The sequence below is a fragment of the Ixodes scapularis genome, unplaced genomic scaffold (genome assembly GCF_016920785.2).
Source record: "Ixodes scapularis isolate PalLabHiFi unplaced genomic scaffold, ASM1692078v2 PGA_scaffold6__148_contigs__length_123643588, whole genome shotgun sequence".
In the NCBI taxonomy this organism is placed as follows: domain Eukaryota; kingdom Metazoa; phylum Arthropoda; class Arachnida; order Ixodida; family Ixodidae; genus Ixodes; species Ixodes scapularis.
In genome coordinates this window covers 107,924,065-107,944,908 of record NW_024609881.1, presented here as the reverse complement: position 1 = coordinate 107,944,908, position 20,844 = coordinate 107,924,065, and the positions used below count along the sequence as shown (strand labels likewise).

The window sequence follows — 20,844 nt, the reverse complement described above, 5'->3', positions numbered from 1 at the left end:
TTCAATGATTTCTCTCCCAAATCTGTCGGTGTGCCCGCCCAGTATTCTACTATCAGAGAAATAAGGAGTATACAGTCATCGCACGTGCGGCTGTGAACGACAATTGGGTGATACGACTCATTTGAAGCCTTTGATGATTCCAAGTTGCGTTCTCTGAGTCGATGGTTGACGCATCTCCCAGTCTGTCCAATGTACTGACTGCCACAGCTTAGTGGAATTGAATGGTAAACCTTTCTTTCTTCGCACTCTACGAACTTTTTGGCATGCTTTTCATTGCACCCTCTGGGACTGTCGCTCCCATTAACCTTTTTACACATCTGTTTGAGGCGCATACGGCAGGAAAAAAACCACACTCGTGTCGAACTTGGACGCGATATATCTTAAATGGTGCGCGGAATTGTGCGAGTAGGGAATCGCAGCGAAACGACCTTTCTTTTTGGAAACAGCTTACGGAAGTTGGTGGTTTGAGAATGAACCTCTCAAGGGTAAAACGAAGTAGGTCAGCAGGAAAGCCTGCTTTCTCCAACCTCTGCTGCTGCAACTTCAGGTATACTTTCAGAGAAATGCGTGCACGACTTGGAGTATGAGGACTTGAAAAGTGACCTTACTATGCCATGCTTAACTGACATGGAGTGAGCACTGGTGAAAGGGAGGACTGGCCTCTCCGACCTCTGCTGGAAGGCCCAACAAAGACCTGAAGAATGAGGATGTAATCGTAAATCCAGGATTACATTCTGATTACATTACAACCTCGATGCTCCGCGCTACCACATCCTCCCGCTCCAAACCTGCGACCGGGCTCTCTCTATAGCTCCGTCGTCGAACTGCCAGGCTTTGTGAGCATAGAGGAGGCTATAGGACTAGCCATGCCGTGGAGACACAATAATCGAGTGATATCATCAGGAGTAAAAGACCCTGGGTCCGTCTTATTACAATAGTCGCCATCCCGCGATTATTTTGCAATTCCTTACACATTTTTTAGCTCCAGACAACGTCGGCATCGACTGGAAATTCAGACGATGACGGGGCACGCTCGTCGAAAGCAAGACATCGTGACGTTCGTCAATTAATTGTACAGGTCATTTCATACTGTAAATCGATCAAGCGCTGCGAATAGCCCCTCCGGTTATGCTTCTAGAGCGTGTTCGTGACTATAAGTGTTTGAGCCTTCGACTAACTTCTGACCCAAGACGAAACATACCATACGATATGAGTATAGAGACTCTGTGAAATACGTATTTCTACCGCGCTTTCGTTTCCTTCTACTTTTCTAAATATTAGGATCGACCAATAACAAAATATTTTTATCGTTTTTTTTGCTTTCTTCGAGCTCACCTGGGCGCAGGTACGGCGCAATTCTTAGCAAAAATGGCGCTTTGGCGCACGAGGTAGCGCACTTTCCTTCGCGGCGCGAATGGCGCGGAACTTCCGTCACTGCTTATTACACAACACAACATCCAAGCTTGGCTACTCTTAAAAGCTCCTGCGTTTTTTTTTTGTTTTTTGTTGAGCCACCCAACTTATTTTCCGAATACCAATACTCTGCACTCTTCCCGGCATGTCGATCATTTGTCATCTCTAAATGCGAAAGAGCTATTGGGAAAGCGGGAAATAAAGGTGGCGCCAAAACCAACATTAACATTTTCGCGCGCTCTCGGGTTTGGGAGGGAAGGGGAGGGGGGGGGGGGGGGGGGGGGGGACGTCACATGCATAAAATTGGCAAATTAATCGAGCAATTTAAAAAAGATATATATAAAAATATATATATATATATATATATATATATATATATTTTTTTTTTTAGCGTTTTTCTAGCCGTGAGCCTCCCCGGCATTTCCGGCCAGGTGGTCGAAATTAATCCTCAGTCCTTCGCTTGGGCGTGCCAGATGCCCGTCGTTGGTTGGGCACGTAAAACCCCCAAATTTGACTTTTTTTTACTTCCTTCTTCCCGTCCCTCCTCTCCTCTCCTCTCCTCTTCCCTTCCCTTCCCTTCCCTTCCCTTCCCCTCCCCTCCCCCCAAACTACAACATTTATTTAATTATTTACAATACCCTCAAGGCCGCGAGGCGTTAGAGAGGGGAGTGGGTATTACAACATTGTTGAATCACTTCGCGAAATGCGGCGGAATCCTTGATCGCTGCGATGTCACCGGGAAGGTAGAAGGGCGTTTTGATGTGCTGTGGAAAAACATCGTGGCCGGGCTATTTTTTTAGGATGATCTAGTCTAGAGGACGAATAAGTTGGCGGAGTGAGAAGAGTCTGATGTAGTAGAGGAGGGGAATGATAGACTTTATGCAACAGGCACAGACGAAACATTTTCCGTCGGGTAGCAAGTAAGGGAAGAGACTGGTCAGATTTCATTCGAGTAACACTAGAAAAACGTGAGTAGTCAGATGCAATGAACCGGGCAGCACGGTTTTGGACAGCCTCAATACTGTCTGTTAGTGAAGAAAGGTGAGGGTGCCATATGGAGGATGCATACTCCAATTTTGATCGTACTAAGGAAATGTAAACGAGTCGCTTTAGGTTACTTGGGACAGATCTGAAGTTGCGACGGAGGTAACCTAGGCTTCGGTTAGCAGCAGACACCACTGAATTGATATGGCTGTCCCAAGGGAGGTTTTTTGTTAGAAGAACACCAATATACTTGTACGTGTCAGTTTGTTGTAGAGGAACATCATTAAGAGTAGAGGAAGTTTGGAAGGTGGAACGAGAGAAGCGCATGTGTTTACATTTGTTAACGTTGAGGGACATTTCCGAATTACTACACCATTTATTAATAGAGTTAAGGTCATCTTGTAGCGCTGCAGAATCAGAGGGAGATGCTATTTCACGATAAACGACACAGTCATCTGCAAACAAACACATTGATGAGGACACTTGGAGGGGAAGGTCGTTGGTGTAAATAAGGAAGAGTAGGGGACCAAGGACTGTTCCTTGGGGCACACCGGATGTTACAGGGGCCAAGGCAGATGAAGAGTCGTTAGCATAAACAAACTGGTTTCGTTGCGAGAGGAAAGATTTAATCCATGATAGTACGTTGGTGTCAAGGTTTAACGATGAAAGTTTTAGTAGCAGTTGGTTATGTGGTATTTTGTCAAAAGCTTTAGCAAAATCAAAAAATACAGCGTCGGTTGGTAAACCGGAGTCGAGGTTAGAAAAAAGGTCATGGGTTAAGCAAAGAAGCTGTGTTTCACAAGAGAAATTTCTACGGAAGCCGTGCTGTGCCTTGTTAAAAAAGGAAATGGAATCGAGGTGAATGGATAGACGATTGACGTCGGATCTCAGACCAGATTTGAAACTTCAATAACTAGGCGACGAAAAATTATTGTCTAACGAAAGGCTATCAAAAGTTCGCCGGAGCCTCTGTTTTAAGCTGGATGAACTTCGACAGTCGAACCGACATTCGAAGCTTTTGTTTCGTCTCTTTCAATAGAGCCAGACAGCGATACCGTCATTGTTCAACTATCCTTATCTTTCTTTTATAATCCTCGCATATATTAAGTCTGCAAAACGTCTGGACAGGTGTTTTGGTACCGATTTGTAGACAAGAACATCGAGAAATCTCAGGCCCGGTCTATAACTCTGCGGGTACATTGCATCGATTTCTTTGTAGACGGAGCTGCAATGATGCGCAAGATCCCTCTTGTGCCTATGGTGGCTTATATTTTTTCTTTAATTTCTTGTGCTTCCAGGTTTGTTTAAAGACGTTTTCCCTCTCCTCCATCGCGCACGCACTGTTTCAAACTGGGAATCCTCGAACCTCGTTTTCCGCCAGGTGGCGTCAGTTATTTCAACAAACGGTGAACTGAATTTGCCGTGCATCGGAGTAATAAAATTTCATTTTAATAACTTCCCTCGAAATAAGCAAGTTATTGCAATGACGTAAATATGCAGCGAAAAAAAAAAAAGTATTTCTCACATTACAAACATCAATGACCTAGATAAGTTATGATCAAGGATGGAAACATCATACTACTTTTACCTCTTACACTTGTTAGTGAGCGCGTTGGTAATGATGTAGGTTTAGAAAGAGTTATATACAACACAAATTGTATAAACTAAAAATATGCAGGCATGTGTTCGTTAACCCCGCGTTCACATTAATGTTGTCAAATTAGGTTTCGGTTCAATCAGTCACTAGTTGGATATGCATTTTCGAAATAAATAGCGCGAAGGTCAAGTAAAAACTGACGGTACAACATTCAGACCAATGTTGAATGTGTGCAGACGTGCACCGCAAACAAATATTATATTGCCGGGACTGTTTGGTCAATAAATTGTTCAGATGATTGTGCCAGATTAATAAAATATACCAATCAAGCATGCAGTGATGGAAGCAGCATTTGAACCTTTGTAGCAGGTTCTGTAGCATTCAAAATATTGGTATGAAGCAGCCGCTGACGCTTCTAAAACAGGTGCAAATGAAAAAAAAAAAGAAAAAAAAAAGGGATTGCATATTTAAATGAGTTTGTCGGTGATAATGATTGCCAGTTCCCCTTTGATATTAGAGCATATTACTTATCACATGTTGCGCTGAAAATAAATAGGATGCAAAAGGAACAGATAGCCTTCTTTTCTTAAAATAAGGCTCTGGTCAGAGCGGGGGGTCGTTTAAAATGGGTACTAAAAATGGTTGAAAAATAAATCATAGCTCAAACCTTCAGTTGCGATAAAGCCTCCCTCCCATCCGCGTTCTACACTCGGTAGTTTAATTGACCTGTAAATATAATTTCTGCGAAATGCCAGCAAAAACCAGCATATCCGGTACACCAATAAAAACGCGTCCCCAAGTTTTATGAACCTGCCAAACTCAAAACTCTAATATCATAAACTACAAAAACAACCACTGACAAATATTGCGAAAGCCCACACTTGTGCTTTAAATGTGACGCTGGTCTTCAGCGGCCTTGAAACTAGTGTTAAATCAAAGTTCGCTGCTCGTTCACTCGACAGCTGCACAGGAACTACCGTTATTATTGAAAAAAATAGACACCCGTATTTTTTTTTCTTCTGTTCTTTTCTTGCTGTTTCCTTTGTTTATTTATTATTATAGGTTAATCTGCAATGAAGACAAAGAATGTCGATCCGTAATAATCCCGAGAATGAATTCCGTGCCTACTGCGCTAACCCTCCAACAGGTCAGTCGCTGCTCCTAGCACTCCGGTGCAAAGCGGTGAAGCCCGACGCATGCGCGCTCATGTGAGGTGAGATGCAGTGAACATGGAGGGGAGCGGCACAAGTGCCACGGTGCTCTGCAGTCAGGGCACGAAGGCATGTGGCAGACATGATAATCGAGTGATTTCACCAGGATCACAAGATCCCGGTTCTCTGTGATCAGAGTGTACCACCATCCTACTGTTTTGCAACGTTTTCTCGAGACTTGTAGTTCCTGACCTCGCAGACATCGTCTGGTAACGATGTCGACGATCAACTGGTCAGCGCATCAACCAGCCAGAGTGATAGACAAACAATCCCTATACTTTGTTTCACCTGAAGTCGACACTACAGCCGACTCTACGATTAATGGGACCAATCAAACAACATAAAAGCGCGAGAATCATGGCATTCATCTCCCTGTACGTGTTTTTTCATCGGCTAAACCAATCGGGTGCAGTGAATGCCCGTGCCTCGCGCTTTTAGTATGCGTGTTCGAGGTTGTATGCGTTCAAGCTTTCGATTGTGCTCAGATTAAAGATGAAACAAATTATATGGCGAGTAGAGACGCCGTGAAATATGCTCGTACCATTTTTCCCCTCCTACTTTTCTAAATATAAGGGCCGACCAATATTAAATATTTTTTATATTTCGCTTTAAGCCCATCCTGGCGCAGTTATGGCGCAATTTTGAGCGAAAATGACGCTTTGGCACGAGATGTAGCAGACTTTCGTTCATGGCGCAATTTGGCGCAAATGGCGAAGCACTTCCATCACTGTGCTTATTGTCATGTGAACCCATCCTGTTCAGCAATACCTCGATCTACAGAATGCCGAGCAGGTGACACATGACTGGAATCAATTTCCATCTTTCCCAGCAATCAATAAAACAGTGCCCAACGTATGTATTGTGAGAACATAATACACCCTGTTCTGTGTGGTGTTTGTAGCCTTGGGGGTTTCATTCATCGTTATTAATGAACTAAGGATAGCAATTACAAGAAAGCTGAGTGGAAAAGTTAGAAAGCTCGAGAAATACACGCACATCATTCATTCTTTTCCATTTCGCAAATGCGCATAATAATCAAACTTGCATTAAAAGGTTGTGACATTCCGAGCGACAATGGGCCAGTAATGTCCAACAAAGTATACGACAGACAACAGGCACGGAGCTACAAAAACAAGTAGAGAGAGACAACAAATGGCAATAAATGTCAGTGAAAGAGGCTAGAACCCTACCCAATGTTGCATAGAAAGTGTGAAAAATTGATGTTGAGTCCGTGATTGTAACGGTTAAATTTTGAGAGCGTGATGACACCGTAGGGAGATATATATATATATATATATATATATATATATATATATATATATATATATATATATATATATATATATATATATATATATGTATATAAGCCAAAAATATATATATATATTTTTGGCTTTCGGCGGGTTCCTGAAAACTTTGATTCTTTGATTCATTCTTTGATTCATTGGATTAAGTATGGTTCATTCATCTGCACATATTCGTTTATATATATATACATATATAAAATAGGGAACATGAGAATAAATGGGGCCTAAATAAGGCAGGCTACATTACAGGTGATGAAAAAGCACTGTCTAGACAGTTTTCGTAGACTGTTCAGTTCCGAGAGATCAGATTCTGATTCGAGCTGTGAAACACTCGTGAGAGGTGAGTAGTTCTGATGAGTGAATTGGGCTCTTTTATTTTGTAAGGATTCAAAATCAGGTGGTTTTAACGAGTTCAATATTATACTTTCATACTATAATTCTGAGTGGACAAGTGTTTCATAAGTTGCGAATCTAGCATGATTTTGATATACAAATCCCACATTAAGTCTTCGGTATTTGTAAAAAGGTACCCATTCGATTGAGTTCAGAAAATGGTCTCTATGTTTTTTTAATCCGGTGCACATCCTTAAAATACTGCCTTACTACAGCTAACACAGCAAAACATGCTTTCTTCAAAGTCAGTGTTGTACACGGTACATGTGATGGCTGTACCTCTCAGTTCGACGATGTATTTGGCACAATCCACTGTGCAGCGCGTTCAACACTACCAAAAGAGGGCATAACTTTGGAAGTGTATCTTGCATTTCTGAATCTTTTTTTTTTTTTTTCAGGTGCATCTGTTTTATGTTTAATGAGGCATTCCACATGCCTGTTGATCCATACATCTAGGCACTTGTACTTATCTACTGTCTACTCTCAAACATTAATTTTTGCGTCTCAAGTTGTCCACACTTGTCACCGTTAAAAATCACGATTGTCCTTGTCAGTGGCACCTCTCAGCATCTAAATTTAAATAATTGTTGAGTACGGCTAGTATGGCTAGGTGTTTCTAATCGGGCGGCGACTTGCGCCACCTATCCAGTGTGTTCAATTCAAAGTTATTAAGAATAAAAATATATATACTAATATCACACAAAGGTTGTTTTTTTTTCCTTTTTTTTTTTCTCGAAATAAGTCATATTCAGAAACTAAGCCAATTTTGACTGAAACACACAATAGATCTAGATCTAGACCCTTCATGTTTTTAGATGCCAGCCAATCAAAATGAGTCATCTATACGAAACAAACAACTAAAAAGGTGCCTATGTTATAAAAAACAAATGAGCCCAATCTTTCTGTTGCTCTTTTCAAAATTAGCCAAATCCAGTCAACCAATTGGCTAGTGCCCAGGAGATCACATGATCAAAATAACATGGTGGACTCCAGACGCTTTTGCGACTGAGCTACATGACACAATTTTTGGCTTTTTGAGCTCTCCAATGACATCGTTATTATGGAAAAGGATGGACATAGAGAGACTGGTGAAAGGTCCGTGACAAGAAGAAGAATCTATCCCAAGCTGCGCCATGCTACTACGAGGAAAATTGTACCACTGCCAAGGTCTCAACATAAGAAAACTCTGAACTGCAGACTTGCGTCGGAAACATCTGTCAAGGGCTTTGTGGAAAAGTTTTACGGACTTCCAAAATCACAGCGACGACTGCTTATTTCGACGTTCTGCACACCAAATGCCGTGCAGCGTCAAATGTCAAAGGACGACGCGCGCTCCTGTCCGAGTTTAGCAGCGACGTGCAAGGTGCAGTTTCAAAGTGGAAAGGACGTTTCGGTTTGTCGGGACATGTTTTGTGCTGTGAAGTCCATAACAAGGTTACACACTCTTGAAACACAAGCACGAGAAAGACGAGGCAAAACTGGAAACTCGTGGAGGAGATCAGAAATTGAAACTCTATGGCCAAAAGCGTGCTGCCGTTCATTAAGAAACTTCGAGCGAGGGAATCACACTACAAAAGGCAGAAGGTGAAAATTTTACATCTACCATTAAAGGGGTCATGAAACGCTTTTCCAACTTTTTCCTGCTTAGCTTTCCTCCTCAACTCATAAATCGCGCATTCCACCAAACAGTTAAAGAAGACGAAAAGGGGGTGTCCCCTCTTGCTCGCGCTCTCGTTTGTGTAATCCCGGACACATCCATTCTCCCCCTAGAAGATTAGCCCGTCGCTCAAAATTCAGACAAAAGTTGCTTTCCCCACCCCGTTCATTCCGAAGCTGACAGTGCTGTTGAAGCTACGTGCTCGTTGGGCCAGCCACACTTGCCACGTGAGCGTGGCAAATGTGGCTGCAGAGAATGAAGTCAGGTGATGAAAGGGAGGCGGCTGATTGGTCCGGCAAGCGCGTAGCTTCCACCACAATGTCAGCTTAGGGGTGAAGGGAATAAGTGAGGTCCGGTTGCGTGTGACGTCAGTTTGGACCCGTTGACGCGCTTTTGGGACCGCGGATGTATCACAGTGAAAAGGCAGAGAGGTTGCGAAGGGGAGGAGGTACGAAATAGTCCGCTCTGTTTTCAAATTTTCGCACTGAAAGTCAGGCTTTTGACGTTCTACCTTTTTTCTTTTGGTCCACTGAACGATGTGCTATTAGTAAAATCCCAATCTAAAATGATTTATCCCAACCAAAAAATCGTTTCATGGGCCCTTTAAGAGCATTCAAAATGTCCAGAAAACGCATAGCGCTCGCGCTTCAATGAAAATGCATGTTATCACACCTTTCACACTCAGTTCAATCTATTATTCGGGACACCACGGTATCAAAAATGCACACTACAGGGTGAAACAAGGAGACGCCAGGCTCTTTAAATCGACCGGAAAATTCGGTTTCTTAACTAATCGCGCTACGACTTTGTGCAGCGTTGCCCACAGATGGAGCATTTTTTTTTTTTGTAAAATTTCTAAAGAGCGAATTTACCTGAGGAAAAAGTAAAGAAAGAAAAAGGCTTAGCTCCTATGGAAACACAGCGACGCCACCGGTCTGCAAACAACACGGCGCCGTTTCCCACGGGAGACAAAAGATGGCGCAAGCGGTCGCGACGCCAACTGCCGCCAACGAACGAGCAGACGACGCCGAGAGCCGGCCCTTTTGCAGGCAAGGAACTGCAGTTCCTTGCTGATACCGCGCCTGTCTTTTTTGTTTCTGCGACTGTCGCCGCCTGCGGAACGCGCGCCGCTTTTGAGTCGAAAAGATCGTCTGCTAAAAAGGCCTGCTCTCGACACCGTATGCTCGTTCGTTGGCGGCGTTTGTTGCGCCATCTCTTGTCTCCCGTGCGAAATGGCGCCGTGTTGTTTGCTGACCGCATAGAGTTATTATAATGTACGCTAGAGGTTCAACTGGCGCTAGTGTGCTGCTGCAAATTGAAGCAGACAGCAACCAGTCCGAAATTGACTTCCGGTAATGCATTGCTATGGGAAAAAGCGGGTGCATTTTCTCTCTGCGCTCGATTATAAGAGCAAATATCACGAATAATTCGTACGTACTAGGTAGCTTGGAACTTTTCTCAGTCACGCAGACGAAATAATTGGTCAGTTACAGCATTTTCATTTGAAATTCGTGGCACGAAAAACGATGCTAAAACCGCTTCGTACGTGTATTTATGTGCACTGTCGGACACTGTTAGCGCGAACACGGCGTCGGCACTTTTCAACATGAGGGACATACGTGCCAAACGAGCGAAGGACATGTGGAAAACCAAGAGAGACGGCAAGAACTACACAGTAACACTGGATAAGTAACTCTTTGTGGATGCAGACGATCAAATAAATTGAAAGTCACGTACTATAGTCAGATTTGTAATAAATAAGTACTGCTTTCTTCTGTCTGCTCATGAATATGTGCAAAGATGCATGTTCTGGGTTCAAATCATCACCCGCAGGCTCCAGATCTTTGCGAATGGGGAGAAGCCGGAGAACAGGTGCCCGATTAAAACTGCCTGACATAGGAAATAATAAAAAGACACACCTCTCGTAGCCCACATACTTTATTTTTTTAGCAGACTGTAAAGATGCACGACGGAGTCTTCATATAGTGACAGAAAGGACATATTAGCAATATATAAGCGCCACCAAAATGCTATTGAACCTTAAACGCACTCTACATTCCTTTCGATTGTTATTTTGCTTAGAATCGTCGCTTGTTTTTATACACCGGCTGTTGAACAGAGGTTTGAGCCTGAAATAGAGCGAAGTTTAACGTCGTTCAGTGGTAAAGAAAAATGTTGTAACTCAATCAATTACACTTTCACAATATCAATAAAGGTACATACTATCCGGTACAACCGAAATAACAAAAGTTATTCGTGTTATTTTACGGCGAATAGACAAAATTCACGTGCGCATTCCCATAGGAATGCACAGGAGCACCGCAAAAGTAGACTGGTTGCTGTCTGCTTCAATTTGCCTCCCGGAAGTCGCATAGACACTAGCGCCAGTTGAACCTCTAGCGTACATTATAATAACTCTATGGCTGACCGGTGGCGTCGCTGCGTTTCATTAGGAGCTAAGCCTTTTTCTGTCTTTACTTTTTCCTCGGATAAGTTCGTTCTTTGCAAATTTTACAAAAAAAAAAAAGCACCATCTGTGGGCAACACTGCGGTCGATTTAAAGAGCCTGGCGTCTCCATGTTTCATTCACCCTGTACATCAAGACGGAAGACAGCCCCTCGAAGAAGCAACAGGTACTAACGGAGCAGCGTGTACACAAGTTGAAATACAAAGCTTCCTACGCATTCCTGCGGGAAAGAAGGACCGACATCAAAAAATTTTTTGTTTCACTGTTAGCAGAACCAAGCTATGCCGAAAGTCAATGACCGGCAGGCCTATTAAAGCCGCCAACTGATAGAAAACCGAGCTGATGGCTCAGTGCCCAAGTATGTTGTCCATTGCTATATGTGGAGTGAAGATGAGAGTGCCAAAGGAACACCCTGCAAAATGCACTTACAAGGGAGTTGACGAGGTCCGTTTGGTGGCCGACGGTTGTGCTGGGCAAAAACAAGAACTCAACCTTGCTGTGCATGCTTTTACGGTGGCTACAAAACGAGGCTCAACCCATACTCTCAAAACTTTCTGTTGTGCTTCCCATCACGGGGCTGAGTTTTCTGCTGCTTGACTGAGTATTTGGCAGGATTGAAAAGGACATCCAAAGATGTGAAGAAATCCTCAAACCAGCTGCCTACAAACAAATTTGTTTTCACAACACACCACGATTCTGGAGCTGGTGAAGCACTGGGATGGAAGTCTTACAGTACGGAAGTTTTGAGGCTACATCCAGCTCGCCAGTCATGCTTCAAGATTAGCACAACAAAGTTGTTCCACCATTCAACGTAATAAAATAAAAAAAAAAAAAAGCAGATTGCAGCAGAAAATAATTTGAGGGTATCTATCTCCGATTTCGCTTCTGTACTTGAGCGTGGAAAAAAAAAAAGAACCTAACAAAGGATCCTGAAGGATTCAAACTGTTTGCGCACCTCAAGAAAACAGCAAGTTTTGCGCATTGTTCATACACCGCGCAAAATAGTTCTCGCCAGATTTGGTTGTCGGAGGCACAGGCGATGCTTTTGGCGTTTGAAACGTGTACTCCTTGATAATATAACGTGTATCCACTCTAAAATGCTAATAAATATATCTTAAATCTCCACCTAAAGGTGAAAATTAGTAATCATCCGCGAGAAGCCGGACTTTTTTTCCTATGGTTCTTGAGGTGAAAACAGGTATAAACCCCTTCAAGGTCAAAGATGTGAGGAACCCCCTAACCTAACCTTCAAGGTCAAAGATGTGAGGAACCCTTTAGTTAGGCATTTCAGGGGAATTGTGGGAAGAACATGAGTAGGGGTGTCGCAAACTTTTGTCGAACCAGATTTTTTGGTCGAACTTTCGGGGTTCGACTGGGTCGAACCGGTTCGACGAACCTTCGACCTTTTCACCAGATTCGACCGGTTCGACTTTGTGGACAGTGTGGCCATACAAGCATGTCTAGGTTTGGAGAATTTCTTTTTTTATGCAAAGGGTTATTTTATTGTGTGAACAGCTGCAATTAAAAGAAACTAATTCTATTCACTGAAGAAGTTAATAACTTAAATTTTAGTACTGTATTGACTGAAATAGCCGATCAGCGCTGCACTTAATTCATCTCTTAGCCATTACCATCCAATCCGAAGCCAACTGGCCAACCTCTCGCGCATGCGCACACGAGCCGAACCTCAATACAAGGTTCGTCGAAATTTCCACTAAAAGTTCGAAAAAGTCGAACCTGGTCGAACTCGAACCTCGGCCGGTTCGCGACACCCCTAAACATGAGGCCCTGCGCTTCGCTCGTTTCTCTTTAGATGGACTTCTATCATATGTAGCTCATATGGTTATATGACTGAACTACTGGCGCCATCTATGTGCAGCTGCACCAACCGTGGCTCCCGCTTCGCTGCCAGCCCCTTTTCCGTCACCTCCAAAACAAACAAACGAGCGATGTCTGGTGCTGACGCAAACAGGTTCTTTTTACGTCGAGCAAAGAAACGCCAGACGCCAAGCCCGTTGTTCACACTGGCACTCCCTCGACCAGCAGGTCCCGTTCGTGGGCATTCGCGCGGCGTTTCAAAACGCGCGTTGGCAAGTCATACCCTCGGGCATGCGCTCGGGTGAGCCCCTACCGCCTCGCCTCCGTCCGAGAAAGGTCCTTCCTATTCACACATAACGACAGGACGTCGGTCATCACCGAAACGCGTAGGCGCGTGCAATCCCCGATTAGTCAGCCTGCCGCCGGAAAAAAAGACGCGAACCGTAGGACCGTAGCCGACGACCTTGACTGTAACCGAGGCACTGACACCTCGATGCTCGGCCGTTTGACCGACCGCCAGACGCAACACGACATGCTTTCGGAGGCCAGCAGCAGAAAATATTGACGGGAACCACGAAAGTGAAACAAACGACCACACATGGAGACCGCGAGAACCGGTTAAAGCCGACGCGGAAGCAAGCCTGGCCCACTTACCTCTCGCTGGGGTTGCCGACGATGGCAACGCTAGCAGCGGAACACCGGGTGTACCTCGGGCTGATTCACATGGCTTGCGAGGCACGCTTTTGTACCCAGGCGCACAGAGGAGCGATCGGAACGGGCACAAAAGCACCGCCGCACCACAGGACACCACGGGCCACCGCTACCACCCACCACCCGACAAAAAGTTCAACAGGAGAACGCACAGTGGGGGAACGAGCCTACTGGTGTGTTCTGCATCCCATGCATTGTAGGGCATCGGAGTCATCGGAGTGACCCTCGAAGCTTCAACAAAAGTCGCTGGGAAACGCTAGAGTGGCCTCTCTAGAAAACTCTACGGGCTGTCGCGATCCTGGTGGTTGGGCGTAAAAGCTACGAGCAAACGGCAGACGGCGGTGTCGTCGTGGCATTACAACGCAGCATTGTCTAAGTTCCGCAGATTGACAGCTTGGGGTGCGAGCGTTGGGTGCGAGCTATAACAAGACAGGCGTGTGCAACTTAAAACTGTTTGACCACTAGGATCGCGGCAATCTGCAGCGTTTTAAAAAGGTGACGAGTTTTGGTGCGTTCGATTAACCTGCACTGCCTGCACCACTACTGGACCGGTGCAGAAAAGTGTAGGGCGGTGAACTTCCGGTCGTATCTGAATACACATTCAGGACATTCAGGAAGTACACTTGAAGGAAGTACACTGCCCTAATCTTTTCTGCACCGGTGCAGAAGATGCAGGTAAATCGAACGCAGCTATTAAAAGGACACTGAGATGACAAACGGGACAAACTAATGACCCGTAAACACACCAGCTGGAGTTTGCGTTCCAGGCTTCTAAGAACTCGGTGAGGTTGCAGGAACTCCAGGTGTACGCATAAATTTGGCCACATACAATAGCTGAAGGTTTGAATCAGGGCCCGGTCCATTATTTTTAAAACTATCGCGCATCGAAAAAAACAACAACAACAACAAATTAAATAAGAAACAAAGATACGTGACAAGATTTATAAGATATAGCCACTTCTACATCCAAACCGAGCCAGATCCAATGGCAGCCGCCTTGTGTACGAGTGGAATCGGCGGCGTCGTGTTTCGGCCACACTTTCGTCGTTTTTCTGTGTCCAGCGTACGGTTCAAGGTGCAGCCAAAGAATGTGAAGGGCAAGAGCAAGTGCGCCCAAGACTGGTTGACGCGGCAGCTGAACGACCCGTACGTGAAGCAGTCCCGCTACGACCACTACCGCGCCCGCAGCGCTTACAAGTTGCTCGAGATCGACGAGCGCTACGGGATACTGAAGCCCGGCTACACAGTGGTCGAGTGCGGCGCAGCGCCGGGCTCTTGGACGCAGGTCGTCGTAAGGAAGACCAACTCGGACGGCAAAGGTCGGTACTCTCTCTCTCTTTGCCGTCAGATTCCTCCGCGTGCGAGCCGCGCGGTCACGTGGTTGGGGCACATTTGCGTGTGTGCGACCGTTCCCAGGACCTCCTGCACCGGTGCAGAAAAGTGTAAGGCAGTGTAATTCCGGTACCTGCATTGAGATACGACCGGAAGTAGACCGCCGTACACTTTTCTGCTCCGGTGCAAATGCAGGTAAATCGAACGAAGCCAATATCAGCCGGGTGCAGCTAGTGCCACTAAGTCAGCTACGCTTCAGAGTAACGACACTTACCCATTTTGTGGCTTACAATCATGGTTACCAGTTGTCTGAAGCTTTATCTGAAACCACAGGAAACATTTCTTCGTCCTCCATGAATGTTTAAACAGTTTGTAGCAGAGCCAAGCAATATTACATGAGCTTCCTAACACCGAATCGAATGCTGAGGAAGTCACACTTTTGAATTATGACGATAGGCAGTTGCGTCTGCTCTGCACAAGGACAAAGATGGCGGCGCCCAAAACAATGTCGTGGAACAGAGTGTCGATACTCTACGCGTAGCTCACCTAGAGGCTCTAGGTGCAGCTGTTGCTTCTGCAGTGGTACCACAAAACTAGCAATAGGACGGGCTGCGCCAGAATGGAGAACTAGGTTCGGGTAAAAAGTGAAATTTCCACAGAGCTGCCGACAGATGGCACTGCCGACGTCAATTGCTTGATAGATGGCACTAGACTCAGACACAACATAAGAAACACAGTAAGAGGGGGAAAAGGGCGAGCACAAAAAAGCCACTGTGGAAAGGAGGTCGCTTCTTCTCTCAAGTTCAACTTCCCTAGTCAATTATAGGTTAAGAAGTTAGCGAGGGAAAGGAAGGTTGGGGAGGAGGAAGCAGATGGAATGCTGGACAGAAGAGAAGGAAACCTGCTCTCTTCAGTGTTTAGTCTGCTTTTTTTCCTCTTCCACACCTATCCCTTCCTTCAAAAACTTTTAACCTGTAACTGACTATAGTTTTCACCAGTCTTTCTCATGTTGTATCCGACTATAGTGTGTTCTGTTGTCACAAGCAACCGCAGCGCACTCGGGCACACTTGAATGCAAATCTGCGAGCCAGCCTTTACGATAGATGGCAGCGTATGCTACGACATTCGCATGGATAGGTGTCAATAGCTCGTAGTGCCCTTTGCAGTCCATTGTAAGGTGAAATAGTCTCAGAGTCTGAGCTTAGATAGCTTTTAACTCTATAACCTCAGGAGGTTCGAGAAAGTTCTTTTGCTATGGTGCAAGTAACTCCGTCGCTTACAGTCCAGTGGCGTACAAGCCTGCCACTTTGGCAAGTGTGCACCAAAACACATACATTTTAGAATTACATTCTAAAAGTCTTTTTGTCAAAGGTATACAGTAGGCTCCCAGGAAGGGGACCCCACTTAGTCAAGAATCGTTCTAGCTTTAATACTGCAGAAACTGCAAAAACGACCTACCAAGTGAGACTGCTTAGGTGCACCGGGGGACCAGAGTAACCCTTTTACACATACCGAAAACCAGATTCTCAGATATGTCCGAGTCACTTGCATCATTCACATTCAGCCATCCCACTTTCAACTGGCGTGACGTCGTTTCAACGGCAATCGCGCCTTGACGAAAAGTGCCGCCTATCCTTGTACTTGGACAAAAACAGCCGCTGGTCCTTACCAGGAGTGCGCAGCCATAGCCTTCCTAAGCAAAGTGTACCAGGCACATGATTTGTGCCTGTAGAGATACATGATTTCTGCCTGTAGAGATACCTGTAAAGATAATTTTCCACCTGAAAAGTTCGATAGATGGTGCTAGCTGTCCCCCAGATGTGCTCTGCTCGTTTTTTTTTTTCTCGCTTCGTTTAGCGCGCCGAGAGTACTCATACATAATAGTAATTAAAGCAAGTACATCAAACATGTGTTTCAAAAAAGCACTCTGTTGTCTTTTTTGGTACTTAAAGTATAAGAGAAATATGTACACCACTTTAGGGCACATTAAAAAAGTCCTTCAGAACGAACTCTTGGCTATAAAGATTCGGCGTACGAGAACATTGCTTGCCTTTTTGCCGGTTCTTCAAAGGAGTGCGTTCTGAAGGCTTTTCTTATGTACCCACAAAAAAGGCGAATTGCACAAGTATGTATCGACAAACAGGTTTCATTTGAAAAGAGGTGAAAAACAAACTGACAAACCATACACGTTTTGCAAACGCAAGGTTTCGAAGATCAATTTCAGTTAGAAAAAAATGTCTCGGAAATTGCAAAACAGGAGGTAAAACATTATTCATCTTAACAAATATGATGGTTCAACCAACTTCAACGGCTATCGTGACATCAAATAGAATCATGACAGAGGTACCCGCATTCTTCCCGAGACGGTTCCTCTTCGAATTCGTGAAGATGACCGGCTCAAAATGAGACACACAAATCCCTTTCCACAAATTGTTTTATCCGAGCCTCAAATTAATCCTGGTGTGCTTCGAGGTGCACTGATCACTCCCAGAAACTTAAACAGGCATGTTCATACAAGAAATCATCCTTCGTTAATAACCGCTGACAGAGAAATGGTACTTACCGATCGGAGCTTACCATTGGGAAACAAAAGAACAAAACTTTCAAAGTTTAAACCGTAATCGCCGCTCCACTTTGGAGCACAGTATCTACACAAACCTTTAGAAAGCTCAATTACATTTCACAAAGCATTATTCGACCCTAGTTTCAACTGGCAACCGAAACAGTGCGGACACTGCAAGAAGATCATTAGAAGCGCACGAGCAGGAGCAGGCGCCGGCACCCCAAAGTACTTTGCGCGGGCGCTGCCACAGCCGCGACTACAGTGCCACGTGTAGCGTTTCACTGCATTGCGGTGGATGCGTGCATTCACTCCTGTAAAAATTCAGGTTGAATTGCCTGCTAGGGCTAAAATTGGGCCCTGGCGGCCTCTGGTGGCATTTGTTTGAACTGCCAGGCTGCATTCTCCTGCTCTGACCTTGCTCCCTTCTTTTGCAGACTACAACCAGCCCAAGGGAGCCGTGGTTGCGGTGGACCTGATTCCGCTCGACCCCATCCCCGGAGCGACCCTCCTCCCCGAGGCGGACATACAACGCCCCGAAACTCTCGCCAGGATATTGGAGTGCCTCCATGGCCGGCACGCCGACAGCGTGCTCAGCGACATGGCACCCAGCGCCAGCGGGGTCAAGCATCTTGATCACGACAACATCGTTGCGCTTGCCTACGCGTCACTGATAGTGGCATTGCAGACGCTGTCCGTCGGCGGGAGCTTCCTGTGCAAGATCTGGGACGGCAGCCGAGGCCCCCAGCTCGCGCGAGACATTGAGAAGTTCTTCCACTACGTCCACTACGTGAAGCCCAAGGCCAGCCGCGGCGATTCGGCCGAGATGTACCTGCTCGGGCGACAGTTTAAGGGCGCTGAGAAAGACCAGTGACTTGGCCTTGACACTCAATCGTCGGTGGAAAAAAAACAGTCTCGGCAGTGTGGACTAGAATAGTGCCTTGTGGAAGCTACCCACTTGTCGGCGGGCAACCATGGAAAATCCGGAGAGCAGACAGTGCAAGTTCTGCGAGTTGCCGTCTGCTAAGTACACGTGTCCGCGCTGCGGCTTCGCGTACTGCAGCAGCGCTTGCTACAAGGATGCGCGCCACCACAATTGCAGTGAAGACTTCTACAAGGACTGGGTGCACACGTACCTGAGGACGGAGCAGGCGGATCCCGAGGCTCGCCGCAATATGATGGACGTCCTCGCGTCTGCACACCGGGAGGAAGAGGGCGAGCAAGGCGAGCAGGAAGAGCTCGTCGAGCGACTGGCGGAAGTCGACCTCGACGATGCTGAGTCCGCTTGGAGCTGTCTCACCGAGGAAGAGAAGGCAGAGTTTGAAGAGCTCGTCGCGTCTGGTTCGGCGGGCAAGCTCGTGCCTGTCTGGCAACCCTGGTGGGAGCGAGCGCCCCTCATCGCGGAGGTCGCCCCTACGGATGCAATCTCCGACGTCCCGCCGCTGAGTCGCCTGACATCGCAACCGCCGGCGCCTTGCGTCGTCAACAGCGCGCTCAACGTCTTGTGCGGTTATGTTTACGTGGCCAGGCTCTACAACGGGGACCTGCTCCCCGAGAGTGCCCTGGAGCTGCTGTCCGTCAGTGCGATCTTATCCGAGGACGCGGTGTTTGCGAGCGCGTCCGAAGCCGTACAGAGTTCGCTGCAGAGGACGCTGACGCTCCGAGAGCAGACGACGGCCCAAGAGTTCCCGGCTGTGCTCGCGAGCTTCCGGAAGCTCCTGGAAGGTGCCGGGCTCGGCGACAACGTCATGAGAGCACTAGAAGAGGTCAGGGCCTTGCTCCAGGGGGCGGCAGAGAGCGGCCATTTGGAGAGAGAGGTCAGACGCAAACTCAGGCACGCTGTCAAGAAGGCCGAGTATCTCGTGGCATGGGCCCGCGAGCACGGTCGCGAGCTACTCTCCTGCCTCCCGGACGTGGATGCGGAAGCGCTGGCCGTGGCCGAAAACGTGGCCTTATTTAAACGGGCCGCGGAGACCGTGGTGCGTAAGGCTCCGGCCAGTGACGTAGGGTCGAGACCTCTCATTGAAGAACTGAACTAGATAGCAGCGCAGGCCCACTTGGCATTCAATAAAGAACAAACGACCCGATCCCTGTGGCTGCGGTGGCAGACGGTGGCTGTTTCTACACGAGTGTTTGCCAGCCACGCAGATTCTTGTGTTGCTTGTGTGTTTAGATCACCTCTTAGTGGTGAAAGGACAGGAGATGGTGTCCAAAACGCTAGGTTTCAGGCGGCCGTGCAAGCACAATCTGCTGAAGCACCTCTGACACAGTATGGCAGCGGTGTGGCTAGAACGGCTCTCGTCGTGCTATGGTCTATTCACGCGAGTGTGTTTCGGCCAAAGAAACAGATTAGCGTGTCGTTGAGTAGAAAGAAGGAGCAGACTGTCCTTAGAATGCAAACGAGCATCTACGCGACAGTCTTGTCCTTTACGTGAGCATGTTTGTGATTTCCACGACACTCTGTTGGAGACAGCCTTTCCCTGCGAATAAAGGCAGGTCCAGGAAATACCCTGCAGCTTGAAGGGGCATGGAAGGGGATATTCAGATTGTGCTCTCATGGAGAAGACTCCCTAAGCATCCTACAAAACCCCAAAAAACAATTGTGCGTGTCCCATTTTCTTGTTAAAAATGTTTCAAACTTTTTACATAGTCACAATAGACTGATCTCACCAAGCGTTTGGCGCATGCGCGAGGCCGCCATAAGTTTAGTTCACAGGAGGCAATTGCCAGTGCACGAGACTGTTCGTGGCCTGCACACGCACGGCTCCAGCAAGGTTGTCGCACGCGCAGAAAAACTAAAGTTCCCTCAATGCATTGCGGCAGCGGTGGCGTAGTCAAACTGGCTGGTGAGATCGGTCTATTGCAATAGACGAAAAGACCACACATGATCATAATTTTGGGTTTTCTAAGGTGCTTAGGAAACGGATTATTGCCACAAAAAGATAAATTGAAAAACCATCCTAGTCTCCTTCCAAGGGTGGCCATGAAATGATTCTACTGAAAGTATACGAGATTTGTACAAGTGAAAAAAAAAAAAAGCGTTGCTGCATTATCGCAATGCAGAGAAAACTTGCTACTATTTCCCAGTCTGCAGCCAGATATGGCTCCCAAGGTATGGCGTGGAGTTTTGCGACGCACACCAGGGTGAGTCGTAGTGAGAAGTTTTATAAATCTTGTTGTTTGGACATGTGTCCAAGTCTGTCAAAAGCCACACATCATTGCCATGCCTTCGTTTAACCGAAGACTTAGTGGCACCATGCACTGCAAGTAAACAAAACCGTCTCCTCCACTTGGGTTTGCTAATAACGTTTAAAAGGTACCTTGCAGTTTTCATTCAAGCTAAACGTGCACAAAAGTAAGAATGTTTTTCCGTTCCGTCTTTTATAAGCGATGG

General features: G+C 46.3%; 2 protein-coding genes across 2 annotated transcripts; both read left to right on the top strand.

The window, feature by feature from the left end:
- The first annotated feature begins 14,397 nt into the window (after positions 1-14,397).
- On the top strand, positions 14,398-19,537 carry LOC115308169 (rRNA methyltransferase 2, mitochondrial). The gene is made up of 2 exons (XM_040504739.2): positions 14,398-14,877; positions 17,888-19,537. Exons 1-2 carry the CDS (start codon positions 14,544-14,546, stop codon positions 18,322-18,324), a joined length of 771 nt encoding a protein of 256 aa, XP_040360673.2. The 5' UTR covers positions 14,398-14,543; the 3' UTR covers positions 18,325-19,537.
- Positions 18,425-19,537, top strand: LOC121832862 (zinc finger HIT domain-containing protein 2). The gene has a single exon (XM_042294665.1). The coding sequence runs from the start codon at positions 18,425-18,427 to the stop codon at positions 19,487-19,489; it is 1,065 nt and encodes a 354-aa protein (XP_042150599.1). The 3' UTR covers positions 19,490-19,537.
- Positions 19,538-20,844: the final 1,307 nt, after the last annotated feature.

What these genes read in the sequence shown, in the direction of transcription:
- LOC115308169 (XM_040504739.2), top strand. Translation starts at nt 14,544, where the DNA reads ATGGCAGCCGCCTTGTGTACGAGTGGAATCGGCGGCGTCGTGTTTCGG. An exon ending in GACCAACTCGGACGGCAAAG is followed by an intron (nt 14,878 to 17,887) that starts GTCGGTACTCTC and finishes CTTCTTTTGCAG; the next exon opens with ACTACAACCAGCCCAAGGGA.
- LOC121832862 (XM_042294665.1), top strand. Translation starts at nt 18,425, where the DNA reads ATGGAAAATCCGGAGAGCAGACAGTGCAAGTTCTGCGAGTTGCCGTCT.